Here is a 22,414-nt window from a genome sequence, read left to right as displayed (position 1 = left end):
AAGTCAGGGTGAGCTGCGACTTGCATCCTCACCTGTAAATCCTGGGCTCCACCCACCCCGTTCCCTCTCTTTCCTCCTGGGCCCCTTCCCCCTTAAGCCCACACATCCACACTCCTGTGCACAGTCTGAGGACCCCCCAGGCTGCAGAAATGAACAAGACCTCCGATTGTGTGGGTCAGGAGGCCTCCGATGTGTGTGTGTGTGGGGGGGGGGCGGGGAGGTTGCGCCCCCACATAGAGGAGTAAACAGCTCCCACCAGGACCAGCGTTTCTTTGATGTCTCCTATTCCATTTAAAATTCATAAATTCTGTGCTGTGCTCCGTAATATATTCATGTTTGTTTTAAGACGGAAATAATGTTCTCTCCCGGTTCGGGGGAGGGAAGTCAGAGCCTCTGGAAGTGCCATAGGGCGTCCTCCATTCGTTTCTTTGTTCCTTCGTCCTGTGAGCGCACATTCGGACCTCCTGCTCCTAACGTAGGTGTCAGTCCTCGCCACGCGCAAGGCACGGGAACCCTGTGGGGAATCAGCCAGACGGGAAGACTAGGTAGGACTGTGGTAGGTGAGTGGCTGGGAAGGCTTCCCAGTGGCCGAGGGAGCCAGAGCCGGGTGGTGGAGGGGGCAGGGCGGGGCGGGGGGGGCGGGGGATGGTGGTGGAGGTGGCTGCCCGTTGGTGTCCGCCTTCAGCAGGACCTGCATCCAAACCCCTTCTCCTCAAGAAGAACGTCTCTGCTCGGTGCTGCTTTGAATTTGACACCTCACTCTCGCCTGTCTCCCTTGTTAATGAGAGAAATGGAGATGGAGGCCTGTAGCCTCCGATAAACAACCCTTCCTGGCTAGAATTTACAAACGCTGTTTGGTTTTCATCGTGTTTATTTTTACACTTACCCTCTATTTATGGCAGATGATGCTGATTTTCTGTTTATGGCAGTAATAAAAGTCTCCTTTTAAGCTGAATTTTTTCAAGTAAAAAGGGAAAGAGGCTTTGAAAATAAACATCAAGTAAATGACAGTGCAGGTGGTACAGGAACTCTGCAGAGACCGTGAGGGTGGTCCCCTAAAGGTTGAACTTGGGAAGCCCTCTCTCTGGTATGTCCTTTCTTGTTCTGAGCTCCCCCTGACTGTTCAAACCCACTCAAATTCAAGCATGCCCTCTCCTCCGAGAAGCCTTCCCTGACTCTCCAGGCACACATAGGCTGGCCTTGGCCCCTCCTAGCACTGCCCTTTGCACAGCTATGTGACTAGTGCACACCCTGGACAACTGTACATTTATTGTCCACACAACAGTCCCTGGCGATGTCTCCTGTGGACTGTGGGCTCCTGGAGGGGCAGGGCCTGGTCTGAGCCTTTTGGAAGCCCAGCAGCCTGGAGCCTGGCCCAGTGGGGGGTCATTCCCCGAGCTTCTACTGCATGCGGAGACCAGCGTGTCTCCACTCAGCACGGCAATTCTGTAAGCTTTTGTACAAGATACCTCCCTCTCCACCTCTGGAGAAGAGGAAATTTGTCCACTCCAAGATGAAACAACCTTTCATCGACTCACAACCTCGATTCCTCTTGCTGCAGGCAGCCTGCCAGGGCCCAGGAGGGAACAAAGAGAACGCTCAGTGCCTCCCCTGGCCCATCCCAGGGCAGTCACTCTGCACCCACCCCTGGGGAGGAGGGGAGGCCCGCCTTCTCAGTCCTTGGGGGGTTTCCATCTGCTTATCTAGGTCCTTCTCTAATGGACAGTTCCAGCTCCTGATTTCAGGGGTGCGGTGAGGTTCACGGTGAGCTGGGTGTCACTGAACACTCCCTCTGTGGCCCTTTCCCCCTACCCTGCCTCCCACCCGGAGTTAAGGTGGCCACACATGCTTCCAGCCCCAGCACCCAGCTGCGCTGGGCACAGAGCAGGCAGGCTCTCTGGAAATGGCCCCCACAGAGTCACACTTTTACTGCTGAGGCGGAGCAGGAGCTTAGAGAGGACTCCGGTTTTGGCTGGGAAACTTTGTGGTCCACGGTGGGGTTGAAATCTGGCTTTGTTCCTTCGTGCTGCGTGACGTCAGGCACCAACACATCCTCGCTGAGCCGTGGCCCTCCTGGGAAGTGGGGCTGACAATAAATGGAACCACTGGCCCTGGCCGGTGTGGCTCAGTTGGTTGAGTGTCGTCTCACGTGTGCTCTGACGTGCGTGCTCTGAAAAGGCCGCCGGCTCCATTCCCGGTCAGGCCACACACCCAGGTTTCGGTTCAGATCCTGTTCGGGGTGCGGGAAGGAGGCAATGGATCGCTGTTTTCCTCTCACATTGATGTCTCTCTCTCCCCCTCCCTCTCCCTTTCTTTCTCTTAAAAAGGAAATAAAACACGTTTTTAAAATAGAGCCACCTCCTAAGGTCCTTGGGAGGATGAAGTGGGTCCCGTGTACCGTGTCTGGCACAGAGGCGGGTTTCCTTCCGCCAGCATGGGGGTAGGGGACTGGCCACGCTGGCCCCCGGTTCTCTGAGTCTCCGTTTCTCCTCCTGGAGTAAAGGGACAGTGATCCCTTCTCGGCGGGTTGCTGCGAGGGTTTTGTGGGATCAGACACATCAACTTTCTGGCTTGTGGGCCTCTGCTCAGAAGGATGACCCACAGGGTTGATGGGGCTGGTCCTGGACCTCAAGGTTGGTCAGGGTGGGGAGCTGCCAGCAAAGCAGCCCCGGCCCTTCCTGCACGGACAGCATTTGTTCATTCCCATTGCATTCTTGGTTGCACTTCACATGACGACTTTATGGGCCCTCAAGGGAGCTGCCAGCTTGCCGATCCGTTTGGCTGGGCACCCCCTCGGCTTGGGCACCAATGGTCGTGAGGGCCACAAGGAGGGAGGCTGAGGAGGGGCTGTCCTGCTGGGGCCTGATCAGGCTGCCTGTGCCCATGTGTCTGTCCCCATCCCTCCTCTTCTGAGTGCAGTCTCCCCGAAAACTAGTCTGGCAAATAGTAGGTGCCCAATAAATGTTGCATGAATGAACGACTGTATGAATGAATGATGTCTATCTTTTTTGTTTTCTTTCTCTTACAGTCTCTAACTTAAGTTCTCTGGGTTTCTGCCTGACCTTTCTCACTTTCTTTCTTTTTAAAATATATTTTTTTATTATTTATTTCAGAGAGAAAGGGAGAGAGAGAGATAGAAACATCAATGATGAGAGAGAATCATTGATCGGCAGCCTCCTGCACGACCCACACTGGGGATTGAGCCTACAACCCGGCATGTGCCCTGACCAGGAATCGAACCATGACCTCCTGGTTCAGGGGTCGACGCTCAACCACTGAGCCATGCAGCCGGGCTATTTCTTTACGTATTCAACAAATACCTAATAGCACCTCCTCGTGCCTGCTCCATGCTGGACAATGCAGGGCCCTGTCCTGGGGAAGCTCTCAGGCTGGGGGAGACACAGGCACTCATTATCTTCCTCTAACGCATTCTAGTGGGGCAGGGAGGGGAGGACTCGGAGACGCGGGGGACACCAAGGAGGGCCTGGTCAGGGAGGTAACCAAGGGCCCGCAGGGCCACCCACGCTGGTTCTCTCCGCTCTCTTCCTTTGCTTCTCTCACGCTCCAGCTCCGCCTGGGTTCCCCTGCCCAGGTGCTGCCCCCACCACCAGTCCCCCTGCTCTCACTCTGGCAGAGATTGATGGGTGGGCTGGGGTCTAATTCCTGCAGGCTTCCTGGAGGAAGCAGCCTCAAACCAGAACTTTGAAGAATGGAACAGCAGGGAAGACTGTGCAGAGGGAAAGGAGACTTGAGACTGAACCAGAGGGTCTGGGATGGGGAATCTGAACTCAGAGACAGAGGGAGCTGGGGCCTGGGCTGGGACTGCCTTTGTTGGACAAACCCCTTTTTGGGGCCTACTGGTTGCTTGGGGGAGAAATGAGGAAGCAGAGGAGATACAAGACTGATGATGAGAAGTCGGGGGGCCGGGTGTGAATGAAATACAGATGTTGTGTCCACTGCATAATCTAATGAGGCTATAAAGAAGCATCTTTAAAATCTTTCTTGGGAGAGAATTTTGAGCTAGAAGGTGAGAGAAAGCAGTGCTGTTTCTTGAGCACCTACTGTGTGCATGAGGCATATGTTGCCTTGTGTAATCCTCCCCTGCATCCCCCTCATTCTCTACTTTATGAGATAAAGAATCCGAGGCTCAGGGAGGTAGACAGGCTTGTCCGGTCACACAGCTAGAGGGTAGAGGAAACAGGATTTGAACCCAGACCTGAAGGCAAAGCCCTAGGTATTCCAGGGTCTGGAAGGTTTGGAAGAAGGTCAGGCCCCTGCTCTTGAAGGGCGGGTAAACTGAGGGGCTGCGCTAGGGCCACAAGCTCTTTCCTGCAGGTGATGCCCTGATAACTGGTCTGGCGGTATTAAGTACCCCCCCCCCCCCCAATTAAAAGCAGAAAGGAAGATGTTGCATACAATCAAGCCTCCTCCTCCTTTTCCTGCAGAACCCTAATTTGCGGACAGTGGTTTTAATTGTCTTCCCAGCAAGCCCAGCCCTGCTGGGGCCCTGGGGCTGGAGAACACAATTGTGTCCTCAAAAATCTATAATTATACCCGCCTCCCCAGGGGCTGGCTGTGAGGAGTTACCTGGCAGGGAGGAGGGCTCAGGGACAGGAGGAAGTCAAAGAGGAGACATGGATTTTATGTCCTAAACTCAGCAGGGATGCTAATGTGGAGATTGGGGGTCTGGGTGGCTGGAGGGAGGAGGTGGGGGTGGGGGATCGGGAAGAGGAGCTGCAGGAGCAAGTTCTAGAAATTATCGCCTTCCACTCCAGAGCCCTCTAGAACTGGGTGCAAATGTAACTACCTACTCACTCTTAACCTCTCTGAGCCTCAGTCTTCCCACCTGGAAATGGGCATCATAGTGATCACACCTGCTCCTTAGCATGGCGGTGGGAACATGAGAAATGAGTGTAAAGCAGAGGTTCTCAACCTGTGGGTCGCGACCCCTTTGGGGGTCAAACGACCCTTTCACAGGGGTCACCTAAGACCATCAGAAAACAGATCTATAATTACATATTGTTTTGTGATTAATCACTATGCTTTAATTATGTTCAATTTGTAACAATGAAATTGGGGGTCACCACAACATGAGGAACTGTATTAAAGGGTCGCGGCATTAGGAAGGTTGAGAACCACTGGTGTAAAGGGTTTGGCTCAGTGCCTGCCACAAACCAAGGACTCTGTATGTATTAGAGTTTGTTATTGCATCATCATCATCAGAATCAGGGCGGGTCACCTACCAGTTTCTGGTGCCGATAGGAGGTTTTCACTCACAGAGTTAGGAGAGGGAGCAAGAACCTCTCGCCAGTGAGCGCTGCCACTTTCGGGGGAGGTGGGAGGAACTGGCTGCCCTTGTCAGAGTTAGGAAGCGGATGCCGTAGTGTGGAGCCTGGCGGCTGAATTTCACCTGATAATTCGAACCAGATTCTGAGGCTGATGAACCCCTGGGTCTTGGTCACAACTGCTGGTCAGATGTAAGTTCAAAACCCAGTTCTGTGAATCTTGGGCAAGTCCCGTCATCTTTCTGAGCCTCGTTTTCCTCATCTGTCGAATGGGAGTGAGTGGATTAGAGACAGTGTCTGCCTGGTGCTAAGATGCTCAATGAATGTTGTGCTTTTTTTTTTAAGGCTCTCTGGCTTTCCCTTCTTATTGCCTTGGCTCACAACACTCCCTTTCTTCTTGCCTCTGCCACCCGTCCTTCAGGGCCCAGCTGACATGCCACCTCCTCCTCCCTCAAGCTTCCCTTCCCCCAGTAGCAGTGACCCATCCCTCAGATTGTCTGAGCTGGTGGGGTTCTCCAACCATGAATTCTAATCCCCATTGTACAGAGCAGCAAACTGAGGTTCAGAGAGGAGGAAAGATTCTCCCAAAGTTACACAGGCAAGTCTTTGGCAAAAACAGGCTTAGCTCTCTGTTCCTGGCTCCCAATCCTGCACCCGGGGTGCCGTCTCAAATGCACAGCTTCTCCCTGAGTGAAGGGTCCCCCGGTGGTGGGTCCTTGGGGCGGCGCCTCCTGGAACAGGCCTTCATGTTGCCACCGTTAAACAGGGAAACTCAGATATGCCATCCAATGCCCAGAGCCTCAGTTTCCCCACTTGTCCTGAAGACATACTGCCCCCTTCACCGATAAGGTTGGAGCCAATGGATCCTGAGGGGCCCTTCCCCACCCCACCCCACCTAGGCAGTTCCTAGGAGGGTCCGAGGGGATCAGAGAGAATCTGGGACCAGAGCCCACGCCCACAGCCAACTCACGTGGCCCCATGAGTTCTTGGAGCCAGGCTCTCTCTCCGTCTTCTGACCAAAAGCCACCCTGTGTCCACTCCTGACTCAGGACTGTCTGGGCAACACCTCCTCTAGGAAGCCTCCCCGATGGCCTCAGGCTGGGTCACATGTGTCCTCTGTGCCCGCCCAGGCCTTGCACTCAGAATAAAACAGACCCCCTCTAGCCCCACAGCCTTCCTTCCACCTGTGTTTCTGCCCTGCTGGGTGGGGCCTCGAGGGCTGCAGCAGCAAGATGGGGGCGGGGGGGGGGGGGGGCGACAGAGGCAACATTCCTGGGTGACCCTACACTGAGCATTGGGGTTGGGAATAACCTGGGAGGGGCCTGGGGTGCAGGCGCCTGGAGAAATCTGGAAGAATTGATGAGACGGGCAGCTTCCTTCCTGGCCTCCTGGCCTCCTTGCTCACACCTTGCAACCCCGCCTCCTCCGACCCATTGCTCCCTGCATGGGTCTCTGGTGGTGCCGCGCGCTCTGGGACAGAAGCCAGGCTCCAGTGGGGCATTCGGGGCCCTGGGCCAACTCCTTCCTCCCCCGTCTAGCCAGCTGCTGCTGCACACCCCTCGCTGACTCTCCAGGGGCCCCACCCGCAGGCCTGGCGGCTCCCACCTCTCCACCTCTCCCAGCCACCAGCGCTGTGCCTGCAGCCCGGTTTCCTGAGCCCCGGCTACTCCTCCCCTGTTTCTCCGCACAGCCCTGTTCACAGAGACGCCCCACGACATGACGGCGCGGACGGGCGAGGACGTGGAGATGGCCTGCTCCTTCCGGGGCAGCGGCTCCCCCTCCTACTCGCTGGAGATCCAGTGGTGGTACGTGCGGAGCCACAGGGACTGGACCGACAAGCAGGCGTGGGCCTCGAATCAGGTACTGCCGCCCAGAACCCGGCCCCGGGTGGGGTGTCTCTGACCCTCATCTCTTCTGAGGGGTCTGTCCCCTGCAGCACCCACCTCCCCCCCTCCCCCCCCGAAATGGAGGCTTGGTTTCTGGCAGGAGGCAGAGCCGGGCTGAGCACTTGGGATGTGCACCACCAGAGAGCCCTCCATAGAGCACAGAGTGCACCCTGGGCAGCTACACTTCCGTGTACAGGTGGGGAAACCGAGGCAGAGGGACAGAAGCTGGTTCCAGGTGATCTCCTGACTCACCTCCCCCCACTGCTCCGAGCTGAAGGACAGCGGTGTTGGAAAGGCCCTGCGAACACGGCAGACACTGTTGCTGAGTTCGCAGCACGGTGCATGTCCCCTTCCACACACGTGCAGCACACCCCTGCGGCCGGCCTCCGTGCATGCATTGGCCTCCACGCACCGACACGTTCATATGTGCCCGCCACGGGACCAGATGCTGTTGATGTCCCTGCCCACACACCCGGGCGTACACCATCCCCTGCCACCAGCCCCACTGCCAACTGCCAACCCCGTGACTCTAGCTGAGGGTTTTCTGTGGACAACAGAGCCTGCTGGTCTGCGAGGCCGGCTGGAGGAGCCCTCCGCCACGAGCCACAGGGGTTGAAGGATAGTCCCCCCGTGCCCTCGCCCCGCAGCTGGGAGAAATGAAGAGGTCTGTGCTCTCTCCTGAGGTGCCCAGTGGGAGTAAGTTCCAGCTGCCCACGTGGGTGCTGGCTTGGTGATGCACCCATTACTGACCTCCTCCCTTTCTTGTCCCCCTCACTTACTCCCCTACTGATGTTTCCTGGGGTCACCTCCTAATATGCTACTTGCACTCAAGTCTTTGTCTTGGGGCTGCATCTGGAGGAACCAAAGCTGAAACTCTTTTATTCTCACACTTGTGTACTAGAATATGCAAATCATATGCAAGCCCACCCACTCCCATCTGAACACATACATTCACACACCTCCCTGTGCACACATGGGGGTGGTCACACATTCTCGCAGGTTCAGGAGAGAGCTTCTCACATAGTCACAAACGCCTGTTAAACTCTGCCCTGCTCCTGGGAGTGGTGACTCCCCGCCACACAGGCTCAGAGGACTCCGGTGCTCAGAGACGGCCCTGAGGCCGGTGCTGGTCTTTGCAGCTGGGTCCCTCCTGGCCAGCTTGCAGGGTCCCTCTGGGCCAGCTTGCAGGGTCCCTCCGGGCCAGCTTGCAGGGAACAGCTTGCGGGCAGGGCTCCGACAGTTTCTGCTGCAGACACTCGCTCATGTGTGTGACACACCTGAAAATACAACCCCTTCACAGATACAGGCACACGTGTACAGGCACACCACACAGACTCAGGTTTCTGCCTTCACACATACCCACCCCGTTTATCCCCAGATACAGTCGGTTTTACCCGGACTCACTTCCTCTTCCTGAGTGGACACAGAGCTGAGGGACCCCCAGCTCTGGATCCCAGGGTCCCCAGAGTTCACCTGCTGCTAGAATCTTAGCTGTTGTCCGAACCCCCACCCAGTGGTGCTAATGGCTTCTCTCTGCTTTCTCCGCCCCTCCTGCTCCCAACAGCTAAAAGCATCTCAGCAGGAAGACGCAGGGAAGGACGCCACCAAAATAAGTGTGAGTTCTGTAATGACTTCTCGCAAGGGCTCTAATGGAGGACACAGCTGTAATTTAAAAAAAATTTTTTGTCCAGAACCGCAGGGAGCTTGGGCAAGAGGATGGAGAAGAAGAAAAACAAGGGGGAGGGGAAATGGCTCTGATCTGTTTTTTAAAAGCTGGAGATTTTTCAAGTTCATTGAATGACAGGCACAAAAAATGACAGGGGGAGAGAAGACGCATTCCCTCCTGTCGGGAACCAAGGCTGTGTGCGTCCCTGATGCTTCATGTCTGTCTCAGCAGCATTTTTTATTTGGGGAACCAACAGGGCCTAATGAGACTGAGCTGGCTTTTTTTGGCCCATCACGACTGACAGCCGCAGCCTCTCACGGTCACTTGGGTGCTCTGGCTCCTGGGGTGAGGCGGGTGGGGGAGCTGTGCCGAAGGATTTGAGGACTGGCTAGGCCTTTTATGCATTGACTCGTTTTATCATTGCTCCACCTCCATAGGGAAGGGCAAGCACTCACCCATTTTACAGGTGGGGCAACTGAGGCCTAGAGACTTGCTAGAGGGCATGGTGTGACTGAGCTGACTCCAGTTCTTTGTCTGTAGGCTATGCTGGAGAGAGTGACAGTTTTTGTGGTGGAGGGGCACCCAAAGAGGGGCCTAGGAGAGTCAGGCACAATTGATAAAGGAGGCGAAAGGGACTGAGCAGAAGGGACGGCCTGCGGATGCATGTGGCCATGAGTCCAGCTGGGATTGTGCGTGGGGCAGGAGGTCATCCTGGCAGGAAGCCAGAGCCCACACCAACACACTCAGAAAATGCAGGTGCTCAGGGGTATGGGTGTGTACACGTGGGGAGTAGCCTCCAAGTTCGTTCTTCTGCTGCTTCTTCCACAACTTTTCAAGGACTTGGGGAGCTCAGGACCCCAAAGACGACTAGACACAGACGCACCAAGGAGCCACAGCAGAAGTCACAGTGTCGAGCAGGCACTGGGAGGGATGGGGTGGCAGAGTGGAGGCAGGAGGCCTGGGAGGAGGCTCCCACAGCTCCTCAGACAAAAGGTGGGCAGACGAGAGGGGAGGAGAGGGCCGTAAAAGCATCATTTGTGCTGTTTGCTGCAGGGCCTTTCAGAGTTGGAGTCTAGAAATTTGAGCCATTTCCAGTTTAGGGTGGATGCTGGTCCACCCCTCTCCACCCCCGGCCCCTCACCCTCACCCTCTCTGCCAGGGGCACATCCATATGTGATGTCCCGTTTCTTGCTCAAACACCACCTGGTAAGTCCAGGCAGGTGGACATCTCTGTATATTTATACACCCCGCTTATCGAAACTCTCTCTCCTATGATTTTGTTTGGGGTTTAAGGAGCATCTCAGGCAAAGGAGAGAATAATCTAATTGATTTTAGAGGATTAGAATTAGAGGCTGCTGGCCCCACGTGAGGAGAATGCGAAGATGCTAATTAGATAATAAAATAAACATGCTCAGACTGATTGTGCAACCACTCTCCCCCAACCCTGGCCCCTGATTTCCTGCACCAGCTGGGGCTCTCGGGTCTGGTTGGGGTCTCACAGACAGCGTCACACACGTGACTGCTCTTAAATACACGGACGTTTAGTTGGCGGCACCATCAGCAGATGCCCACTCTGGTTTCCTGCAGTCTAGGAGAAGCTCAGACTTTTCCTGTCGCCTTCAAGGCTCTGGGCTCCCTGCTCACCCTCTGGGCTGTCTCATCTTGCTTGACCCGGCTCCCTGCCCCTCCCAACCCTGCTGCCTTTCTGCCTTCTCACAGGCCAGTCCCTGTCTGTTCCTCTCTCTTCCTTTAGCGCTAAAGTCATGAAACCTTCCTTGACCCTGTGACTCAGCGGGCATCTTACTTTCCCCTGCTGGCTGCATTTCCTTTTGTAATTATCCATCCTGTGACTCCCCTGGAGACAGTAGGGCTGAATTGTGCCTGCTTGATTCACTGTTACAGTTCCAGAGCCTAGCACAGTGCCTGGCCGGTGTGGCTCAGTTGGTTGGGCATCATCCCGTGCACTGAAAGATTGCTGGTTCGATTTCTCATCAGGGCACATGCCAAGGTTTTCGGGGTTGGTCCCGACAGGGGGCGTGCAGGAGGCAGCTAATCGATGTTACTCTCTCACATTGATATTTCTCTCTCTCTCTCCCTCTCCCTTCCTATCTCTCTAAAAATCAATAAACTATTCTTTAAAAAAATTATCAAATGACTATTACACATGCATACGTAGCCTCAGTATGTGTACAGGTGATGTGAAGGACTTCACTCCTTCATGTCCAGCAGAACCCAGGCACTGTTCTGGCCCAACAGTTCCATGTCTTCTAAAAATCCCAATTTTAGTGGAATATCTCCTGATATTTATTTATTTATTTATTCATTTATTCATTTATTTTTGTTAATCCTCACCTGAGGATATTTTTTCCATTGATTTTCAGAGAGTGGAAGGGAGGGAGGCCGGGGGTGGGGGTGGGGCAGAGAGAGAGAGAAACATTAATTGGTTGCCTCCTGTAGGTGCCCCAACTGGGGCTAGGGATTGAACCTGAAACCCAGGTATGTGCCCTTGACTGGGAATTGAACCCAAGACCCTTTGGTCCACAGGCCAACACGCTAACCACAGAGTCTAACCAACCAGGGCAATATCTCCTGATTTTTAACAATTGGGACCTAATTTGATTTTTGGAAACATCACTGGAGCCAAACAATGCAGCCTACGGCTGGGTAGCATTGGGGTTCTGAAGGAGGGAGTACAGCTAGCTTCCAGGGGCTTGATGGGCTCAGGGACCTGTGGGAGGAGCGGGGGCATGGTAACCCTCGGAGGGTGCAGAGGGTCTGTGCTGAGCTGGGGGCGGGGGGATTGTGAGGACACACTGGGGCCAGCACTGAAGTCCCGGGAGCTGAGTCCTGGCTCCAGCTCTGCCACCTCCCTGCGCCTCCCTTTCCCCCTCACTGATGTCCGACACCTATATGCAAACCCTTTGGAAACTGTAAAGTCCTATGGATAGGGCCATGTGGATGACTGTGGTTACTAGAGTGGAAACAACATGAATCTGTAAATGACAGATTCCTATTCCCAGCGCACGGGGTGGGGGCGGGGGTGGAGCAGTGAAAGAGGCCCAGCTTTTCTGCAGGAAATCAGAGGGGAACCAAGGGATGGCTTATGTGGGTGGGAGGACAGGCACCTGGGATAAAATAGTAATAACAATAATAATAATGCAGTTATCATTCATTGAGCGCTTAGCATGTCAGGAGCCATGCTGAGTGCTTTACAGGAATTATCTCATTTAGCTAGGGGCCTGGGGAAGGGCCTCTGGCCTTAGCAACATCTCCCTGGGCGGTGGAGTCTCATTCCTGTGATTCAGGCAAATCCTCCTGCTTATCGGCCATTTTCAAGTTCTGGAAGTTGTTCTTTTGATCCAATTGAAGCTCTTTGTTTTACACTTTAGGTTAAGTTCCCCTTAACCAGTTTTGCAAGTAGAGATGGTTCCCAATTTCCTAATTTTAGGATGAGGTGAAGTTCTCCACACACACCTTTGTTCCCAGTGGCCCAACTGTCTTCTTCACCTGTAGTTCCTCCTTCCGTCTCACTGACGTTGTTGGTGCTGTAGAGTTCACGTCACCTGCTTCAGTCTGAAAGAGCCACGGGAAGCCCAGGTCCCGTGTACACGTGGCTTAGTGCTCTGGCCCACTCATCCCAACCTGCTACCTCCCCCCCCCCTCACCCCCCCAGCCAAACCCCCAAAGCCAGGAACAGCCCAAGAGGTCTCAGGGAGCACTCTGCAGCCCCACCGAGAATCTCCGTAATTGGTTAGTTAAGAGGCAGCTGCGTTTGTCAGGTCAACCAAGTGGCCTGCAGGTCAAGCCCCTCCTGCCCTGCCTGGCTGCCCCCCACGTGTGGTGCACCTGTGGGTGCCGCACGGATGGGGGTGGGGGTGGGGGCCGGGAGCAGTCCACGAAGTCTGCATTATCAGGCCAAGCGGTGGGTCAGGGTGCCCTGTGATTTCATTTTCTGCCGTAGACATTTCTATCTTTTTTTGAAATTCCTGCCGTAACTCACAGCACACATTAGGCATTAAGTCCTGCAGTCTGCAAGGAAGGCGAGGCGAGAGTCATGTGGAGGCAGAAATCACTCCATCTGTTACCAGGGAAGTTGAGGTGTCCCTTTCCCCCCCTGAGTGCTGGGGGGGGGGGGGGGACTCCTTATGATATCTCCAGAGAAGGAATTTTCTGAGACTCACACGGGAGGATGAGTTATTTATTTGTGTGGTTACACCCCTGGGTTTCCTAAGTCCCATTTCCCTCAGTCCAGTCATAGAAGAAGTGTAGTGGGGGCTTCGGTAGAGCTAGAAGCAAAGCCATTGCCCTGAGTTTCTGTTCCATGTTGCAGCCAGGTCCAGTCCAGCATCAGGCTGGTTACGGTCCATTCGTCCATTGTGTGCGAGGTCCACATGGCTATGGGCCACACGGGAGAATGCCAGGAAGCATGTGTTTAGGGGATTAAATATCTCAAGTTTCATACCCTTGCAGTGGCCAGGCCCCATTCTGGCCAATGACCTGTCCCCAGGTGTGACTGGCAGACAAGTGCATTCCTGATGTCACCCCCACTTTCCTGGGCATGCATCTACCTTCCCTTTCCCTTCCCCTGGGGAGTGCAGAGTTGTAGCTTTCTGGAGAAGCTGCCCAAATGACATGCCTGTAATAGTCTGGGTTTCAGGTTCAATCCTTAGCCCCAATATAATAGTTGGCCTTCCCTTTGCTCCTTTCCTGTCATTAATAACTAGGCTAATTACAACAGTAACACATCCATCCTGGGAATCCCTTGAAACATCCATAGAGCAGCTGGGCTCCAGGTGAGAGCCATGAAGATGCCTGTGAAGGCCATGGTCATACACACCCAAGCCCTCAGGGTGCTCCCAGTCAGTGTGGGAGATGGATGGTAACCCAATAATCACATGATGAAAAATCAAATGACAATTGTGATCATCAACATGAAGAGAGCTGCTTGGGAGTCTGAACCAGTAACAGGACCTGACCTAGACTGGGGGGCCTGGAGGGCTTCCCGGAAGAGGTGCTATTTGAGGTGAGCACTGAAGTATAGAGGGGTTGACTAGCAGAAAAGGGAACGTCTCTGGCTGTGTGTGTTGGAGGAATGACTGGAGGCTGGTGTGGCTGCGGAGAGGCAGGGATGAGACCCCAAAGTGCTCCCCCTCCTGACAGTCACTTCAGGGAGCCATAGAAGGAAGGCTTCTAAGTTGGGGGCATTTTGAAAAGATCTGTCTGGCTGTCAAGGGAGGACAGGTTGGAAGAGGCCAGAGTGGCTCCACAGGGACCGGGAGGAGGCTGGGGTGATGACCCAGGTGAGACAAGCTGGGGCCTTGCTCTGGCCAGTGTGCGAGGGTCTGGATTCTGGAGGGAAGGAGAGGGACCCAGTGATGTTCAGGGGAAAGATCAATGGGCTTCGGAGATGGACTGTGCCTGAGTGTAGAAGCAGCGTTGGGAATGATGACTTGGGAGGGTCAAGCTACAGTGGGTGAGGCTTTCTGGGGCCCAGAATTGGGGAGACCCTGAGTTGGGTTCTTGAACACGCCGGCAGGCTGCTGGCGTGGCTGGGTGCTGCTGATGGAGGCACGGGAGTAGCAGAGCTCCGAGCAGGAGCTGGCCTGGGACAGGGACCATCTGACCCCTGTTCCCCACCCCAGCACCTCCCGGGGCCCACCGCATCACTCTTAGGCCTCAGCCGTGAGGCCACACGTAGGAAAGGCCTGGCACCAGGCACCCACATTGAGGGTGCTCAGGAGAAAATACCAGCCTGTCTGCCGGATGGCCCGGGGGCCCTGCCGTGCCTGCAAAGGCCTGGGCCACAGGCGAGCAGGGAAGAGGCTGAGCCTGGTCACGGTGTGGACTTGCCTTGTTTCTTTCAGCGTAATTAGGTGCTTAATTGCACCACTAGGGCCTGTCGATGCCTGTGCTGCAGTGATTATGATTTACAGCCGGGCGGCCGTGTGGGGCCTCTTCTTCTGGCCTCTTCCGTCTCATTGGACGTCTGGGCCGCAGGATCTTCTGCCCAATTTGTGAATGATGAGATCCAACAGGCTGCTTCTGCCACCCCCAGGAAGCAGGGCAGGATGATGGGGCCCCTCCCACAGGCTGTCTCTGAGAAGGGCTGGGCCCCCCTAAAGCACGGAGGGTTGGGGGCCTGGGGAGGTAGGGGGTGGAGAGACAGGCTGAGGTTCCCTGGTCCTGGGAGGCTCCCCAGTGCTGTGTTTAAGGCCTGGTTTCTCTCATCACCTTGAGCCAAGCACGTCACCTCTCTGAGCCTCAGTTTCCTGACTCATACAATGGGTATTCTGGGTATTTCAGAAGTGCCCGCATCACGGAGTTATCTCGAGATTTAGATAAGATGTGTGAAGCTTTAGCACATCATCTCACAGTGACCACACACGCCATAAACACTAGCTCCCAGCACCGGGATCACTGTTATTGTTCTCAGTATTTGCCTTCTCCAGACGGCGCTTGGCACAGATCACTGGGGCTGGGAGGGGGCAGTGTCCTATTAGAACCAGCTCACTGTGGTGCTGGATTACAGGTGTGAGGTCTGGATCCTCCATGTGACCATGAGCCCATGCGGGCATTGCTCAGAGGGGGCGCTTGATAAATGTGTGTCAAATGAATGGATGATCTAGCCCAAGAAAACCAGGGCCAGGGCGCCTTGACTGTCTGGATCAGAGCCCAGCCTCCCGCACCCCTACAGTGTGCTCAGTCCCCCTCCTCCTCTGGGGTGGGGAGGGGACTGGGGAAGAGCTTCTGAAAGCCACATGTGTTTGCTGGCAGAGGGGTGACAGGGTGGGAGGGAGCTGGGGGAGGAGGGAGCCTGTCCAAGCCTTAGCGCCCTGAGGTGAGTGAGGGTGGGCTGTGGGGTGGGCCACGCTCCATGCTCCCTCCCTAGGAGCTGGCTGCTCCCAGCGCTTCGCATTATTACTCCATTAGCGCCTTGTAGGGTTGACAAATGAAGGATAATTAATATCCGTGAGGGAAACAGATGTTGAGGTAATTCATTTCCCGCTGCGCATTTGCAACAGCATCCCCTCACTCCCCGAGAGCATGGCAGGGCCAGAGGACCTCTCCCTGCCCTTGGCCAGAGGTGATGGAATCAGCAGGGCTGACAGCCTCCAGCTGGGCCCAGCCTGGCACTGGGAAGGGGCGCCTGCCCCCACACCAAGAGGGCTGCTGTCAGGTTTCCCACGGTTTGCTGTTGGGAAGTTCTGTCTATGGCCCATGGCCCACCTCATGCCTCCTGCTGTGCCACAGCCCATGTTTTCCCGCTTCCTGGGGATGATGGCCAGCCATAGTGCTAGGAATCAGGGTGGATGGGCAGGCTCCCTGCTGCTGCCCACCTGCCCTCTTTCCTTCCGGAGCCTGGGAAGCACCCCCCTCACCACGGCCCTGCCAGCTCCTGGTGACCCTGTGTGGGCCTGTCACACCATTTTGAGGGATAGAATGCATGGAGTCAGGCCTGGGTTCAGTTCCTAGCGCTGCCACTCACTGATTCAGTGGCCATGGGAGAGTCACTCCTCCTTCTGGAACCTTAGTCTCACCATCTGTGAAGTGGGTATAATTGTGTGTATGTGACCTCAAGTTAGCAAGCCTGGGTACCACTTCATTTGGAGAAAGAAGGAACTACAGTGAGTCCATTCATCCAACAATTTATTGTTATTATTATTATTACTACTATTTACAGGGTACCAGACCCAGTGGTGGTCACTAAAGTGAACAAAATATATAGTCCTGTCTTCATGGAATTTATAGTTGAGCCAGAGAGAAAAACAAAAATCAAATCAACAGACAAATCAATTAAATGGTTCTCAAATTGTGATGCCCGCTATGATGGAAACAGTTGTGATGGAAGGCTTCTTGGAGGAGGTGATGTTCGAGAATGAATGGGAGTCAAGTAGGTGAAGAGAGATGGGGCAGAGCACCCAGGTAGGGAAACCAGCCTATGCAAAGGCCCTGGGGTCAGAAAGAGCTTAGCATTTGGGAGGAGATGAGAAGGCCAGGGAGGCCAGAGCAGACCAGTGAGGTGATTGGAAGTTACATGTGTGAGTGCCCAGCAGAGTCTCTGAAACAAGTCTGCAGAGTGAACGAACCCCGTCAGAGACTGCCCTCCTTCTCATCCTGGCCTCCTCACTGTGTGAGTGATCAGCAGGGGCTTCCGCCTCCAGGAGTTGGGGCCTGGCAAGAACAGACCAGCTGAGGGGCCAGTAGAGCGCAGTGCCAGGGCCCCAGGTCTGGAGCCTACGCAGCTCCCACCTGAGCCTGGAGAGCCTGTACGTGAGAGGTGGTGAGATCACTGGGACGGGGGTCACTAGCTGGCAGTTGGGAACTGATCTCCAACGTTCTGTCTAGGTGGGGTGGGGGCTGCAGGAGGTGGGGCAGGGAAGTAGGAAGGGTCTAAGTACTAAGGGGCAGGGAAGGATGAAAGCCCCGCTCACCATTACCCTCCTCTCCACAGGCCCAACTCCCCCCTCCCTTTTTCTAACTTTCTAAATTTTGAATTATAGACTCACAGGAAGTTGCAAAAACAGTCTCTTGTATCCTTCACCTAGCTTTCCCAGTGATCGCATGATGGAATGCTACACAGCAATGAAAAAGAACAAACACAGACATGCAATATGTCGATGGAGAATCTCGCTGATACTATGTTGTGTGAAAGAAGCTACACATGAAAGAGTTCAAGAACAGGCTGCACTGAACTATAGTGATAGGAGTCAGAGTAGTAGTTAACCCCATGGGGGGAACGTTGGTGAGGAAGGGCCACAAGGGTGCGCTCTAGGGTTATAAATAGTCTTGCCTTGCTCTGGTTGGTGGTTGCACAAGGAAACACTTGTGCGCACTTATAAAATTTTATCAAGTGTGCACTTTGCTGTGTATAAGTTAAATTTCAATTTTTAAATAAAATTTAAAATCCCAATCGAAGACATAAACAAAAAGCCAAAGTAGAAAGACAAATATCACAGACGCTTGTTCTGTTCACCCCAACAGAGATGAACAATTATTGAAATGCTGATACATTTGTGATCAGCCTGTATTTTTAAAAATATATTTTTATTGATCTCAGAGAGGAAAGGAAAGGGAGAGGGAGATAGAAACATCAATGGTAAGCGAAAATCGAGCGGATCGAGCCTGCAACCTGGGCCTGTGTCCTGACCGAGAATTGAACCAGGACCTCCTGGTTCATCGGTCGAGGCTCAACCCCTGGGCCACGTTTGCCAGGCTGTGTTTGTTTGTTTACGAAATAAGACATTTTGGACTAAGCTAAGAACTCACTTTGCATTCCACCCCAGTCCACAGCCCTCTCCTGGGCTGTATCCTCAAGGCAGCCTCTGATATGAGGCCAGTGTTCCCTGCTGTGTATTTTAAACTTGTACACACACAAGTCTCCAAAACCAGAATAGAGTGTTTTTATGTGTTTATGTACAGAAATGGTAGGAGTTTTGCAATGAGATCTCACTTCCTGCGTGTCACCGAGCTGTGACATGCCTGGCTCTAGGGTATTCCTTTTAACTGTTGTGCCGCGTTCCATAGAATGAACTGACTTCCGCTTATATGTCTGCTCTGTGGATAGACATTTAAGTTGCTTCTACCTTTTTGCTATTGAACTCCCCGTGCCCTGGTGGGGGTGTCTCTGGGGCCCCGCCCTAGCAGTGGGCTGACACGCTCGTCTTCCCGCTGCCCCAAGGCCAGGTCACGGTCTCTCTGTCGCCCCCAGGTGGTCAAAGTGGTGGGCAGTAACATCTCCCACAAGCTGCGCCTGTCCCGGGTGAAGCCCACAGACGAAGGCACCTACGAGTGCCGGGTCATCGATTTCAGCGACGGCAAGGCCCGGCACCACAAGGTCAAGGCCTACCTGCGGGTGCAGCCCGGGGAGAACTCGGTCCTGCATCTGCCCGAAGCCCCGCCTGCCGCGCCCGCCCCGCCGCCCCCCAAGCCGGGCAAGGAGCTGCGGAAGCGGTCTGTGGACGAGGAGGCCTGCAGCCTCTGACGCTACCCCGCCGCGTGCCCCCCGCGCCCCTAGGCTGTACAGAGTGCATGAGGAGCTGCTGGACTGTGGGGACGGGACTGCCGGGTCCAGCCGCCTCCCCATCCCCGAGACCTGTGGCCACCACGTGGGCCCTCCGACCACCACCCCTTTGCTCAGCATGTAAGCCCCACTCAGCCCTTCCTTTTCAGATCCGTTCGGTGACCTGACCTGGCTCGGAGGAGGTAGCCTTGGGCACCAAGGGGACAACTACTCCAAACATGGGGGCGGGACACCATGCTGGGGCAGGCTGCCCCCTTTGGCCACCAGCTTCAGTGGAGTCCAGTGTTTCGCTTTGCTTGCTTGTCCCCCAATCCTGTCCCTAGCCAGGGCCTCCCAGCCTTACTCTCCCTCCTTTCCACTCTCCCCAACTTGAGCCTGGGGATGTGGACAGCAACCCCTCCCCAGATTTGGACTTGAATCTCTGAGTAGAGCTAGGGCCTCTCCCCTGGGGAAGAGACGGGGCAAGAGCCCCCGGGAGAGCCTTGCTCTGGGGCTGTGGCCTGTTGGGGTCACTCATAGGGACCCTGGGAGGAAAGGGAGACGCCCACTGCCTCCTGGTGGGTCATTCGTGTTCAGCCTCCTTAGTCCTAAGAAACAGCTCCCTGCCCCACCCTCTAGGGAGGTGGGCGACCAGGAATCTCTGCCCTTCCTGCAGAGGGCCTCCCCCTCTGACTCCATGGCCCCATGCAGAGTTTTGCACCAGCAGGACCCCTTTGAGGGTCTTTGAGGCTCTCCCAGGAGCCCCCTCTGCCAGCTCCCAATGTCCCAGCCCTCTCTCTCGGGGTCCATGCCAAGCCCACCCAAGGGCCTGGGGCTGTTGGGACTCCAGTACCAATCCCCTCACAATTCCTGATCAGGGGGACACCCGCCCCTGGTGATGTGTAAATATTTCTATTGGGCCCAACACCCCCTCAGAACTGGCTCAAACCTCTGGCCACCCCTCAGCAATGGCATGGGGGATGTGGGAGAGGCCGAGGGCTTTGCCCCGGGGGGTGGGGGGTGGGGTGGGCAACCCTATATACATGATTCAATCCGTAACTACCAGCCAACATGAATAAAGTGGTTTAAGAAAACCTCTGGGCAGTGTCTTTTTGGGGCATTTGTGTCTGGGAGCAGTACAGCAGGGGAGGGGGAGGGGACAGGGGAGGGCTTGGCCAGCCCACACCCACACCTCCCTCAGCATTTTCTCACTTCTGCTTTCTGCTCCCAAGCACAGAACAAGAGCTGGGAGGCGCACAGGGAGAGAGAGAAGGAAAACCAGCCTTTGTCCAGCACCAGGCACTTGAATTATTCTTAGATTTTGAAGTAATCACAGGTAAAGAAGAGCGCAGAAAACATGTGTACGCTGTTTTGTGAATAAATAAGTCATAAAGCAAGTAAGGGCGAGCCACTGCCACCCAAGTGCCACCCAAGCAGCACCCAGAACAGAACCTCCGGGTCGGGCCCGCATGCCTTTCTGATCCACAGCCCCTCCTCTCTCAGGTAACCAGCACCCTGACTTTTAAGGTCATCATATTCTTAATCATTTTTACAGTTTCACTGCCTATATGCATGTCATCTTAAGCACTATAGCTGAGTATTGCCTATCTTTTTGAACTTTATATACATGGAATCTTACCATCTCTATTCTTTTTTTTATATATACTTTATTGATTTTTTACAGAGAGGAAGGGAGAGAGAGATAGTTAGAAACATCGATGAGAGAGAAACATCGATCAGCTGCCTCCTGCACACCACCCACTGGGAATGTGCCCGCAACCAAGGTACATGCCCCTGACCAGAATCGAACCTGGGACCCCTCAGTCCGCAGGCCGACGCTCTATCCACTGAGCCAAACCGGTTTCGGCACCATCTCTATTCTTGATGCACCGCTATATTTGTGAGGTTCATCCATGTTGTCACGTGTCTGTGATCTGCCCATTTTTATTGCTGTATAACATTCCACTGCAGGAATATCCTACAACTTATCAACTTACTTACCCATCCTGCTGCCGACAAGAATCGGTTTCCCTCTGAGTGCTGCCACCGGCCACACTGCGTGAGCATTCTAGTCCGTGGCTCCTGAGGCACATGAGCCCGAGAATCTCGGGTGGTTGGCCAGGTCGGCGGGCTGGGCATTGACTGCACTTCAGGGATCTCGTTTTCCGCCCGTGAGGTATCGCCATCCCGTTACAGCGGAGGGAACAGGCTCAGAGGAGCTAAATAGCTCACCAAGTTCACACATTGAACTCTGCTCTGCCAGCCTGAACCCTTCCCCTAAACCAGTGGTTCTCAACCTTCCTAATGCCGCGACCCTTTAATACAGTTCCTCATGTGGTGGTGACCCCCAATTTCATTGTTACAAATTGAACGTAATTAAAGCAAAGTGATTAATCACAAAAACAATGTGTAATTATATATGTGTTTTCCGATGGTCTGAGGCGACCCCTGTGAAAGAGTCGTTTGACCCCCCAAAGGGGTCGCGACCCACAGGTTGAGAACCGCTGCCCTAAACTCTCCCATCATGCCCTGCGCTTTGGACTCCCCAGGGTTCATTCCAGTGGGAGGTCCCACCCACCGCGGTGGGGCTGAGAATCTGCCTGAAGATGTGCTCGTCTGGGGCTCTCAGGTCAAGCCCTGGTCGCCAGTGTGGCCAGCTGGTCCCTCCTCTGTGCAGAGACCACAGGCACCGCCCACAATGAGCCTGGGCACTGCCTGTCTCCAAGCCGCCCTGGCAGCCAGGCTGAAGGAGCCTCCCCCCTCAAGGGCGGGGACTGGGGGCTGTGGAAATGGTGAGTGATGCTGGAGGAGCTCTGTGTGCCCAGGCCCTGTGCTGATCGCCACGGCCCTGAAGGGAGGCTTATATCCTCAGTTTTCAGATGAGGACACTGAGGTTAAGAGAAGGGTGGGGTGGAGGATGGGTGAATGGTGAATGGGTGGAGGAGGAAATGAATGCACCAGGCTAGGATGCAGGCGGGGCTCTGCACCTGTTGCAGAACCCAGGGCTAGATGCTCTCTGACATGTGGTCCTCTCAGGCCAGCAGCCAGCCTTTACTGAGGGCAGGGTCAGCCTTTACTCGACAAACATGGTCCCCAGTATCTCCAAGACGATGTTCAATTATGGAACTCCTAGAGGACATTCTTTGCCTTGCTTTTACCTTGAATGTAATGCCTCCTGTTTCCAGGGCTGGCTTGTGAGTAGCCGGTTGGGGTCTCCTGTGAATGCTTTAGGATACTCAGCACTTATTGATGAGATACCCAAATACTTCAGTGTGAATGCCCATCTCAAGTGGGCACCTTCCAAGCCAGGTTGAGGAGTATGCCCACTCCACCCCTTTAAAAAAACGAAAAACATTTCTGGACCGATGCTTATTTTAGTCACCTTCGTGTATAGCTCTGGAAGCCAACAGGTATGGATGGCATTCAGAGCATGGATTTTGGGGTGTGATAGTCATGCATTGACATTTCAGCTGTGCTACTTTTGAGGAATACGACGTTAGGCCCACCTCCCCTCCCTGAACCTTCAGGTTTCCTTGCAGAATTTAAGGGGCACAGTGAGCTCAGTTCACATTCACCA

At 54.5% G+C, this 22,414-nt stretch overlaps 1 protein-coding gene across 1 annotated transcript in view; it reads left to right on the top strand.

The window, feature by feature from the left end:
• VSTM2L (V-set and transmembrane domain containing 2 like) overlaps positions 1 to 19,292 on the top strand; it is a 31,856-nt gene extending 12,564 nt beyond the window's left edge. Inside the window, exons 2-4 of the mRNA XM_036320945.1 lie at positions 6,976 to 7,145; positions 8,736 to 8,786; positions 18,547 to 19,292. Coding sequence (XP_036176838.1) covers positions 6,976 to 7,145; positions 8,736 to 8,786; positions 18,547 to 18,819 — 494 coding nt within the window. The 3' untranslated portion in view covers positions 18,820 to 19,292. The remainder of the gene's footprint in view (positions 1 to 6,975; positions 7,146 to 8,735; positions 8,787 to 18,546) is intronic.
• Positions 19,293 to 22,414: the final 3,122 nt, after the last annotated feature.

The sequence above is a fragment of the Myotis myotis genome, unplaced genomic scaffold (genome assembly GCF_014108235.1).
Source record: "Myotis myotis isolate mMyoMyo1 unplaced genomic scaffold, mMyoMyo1.p scaffold_m19_p_9, whole genome shotgun sequence".
Taxonomy (NCBI): Eukaryota; Metazoa; Chordata; class Mammalia; order Chiroptera; family Vespertilionidae; genus Myotis; species Myotis myotis.
The sequence above is the reverse complement of the archived record's forward strand: the minus strand, read 5'-3'. Positions and strand labels throughout refer to the sequence as shown.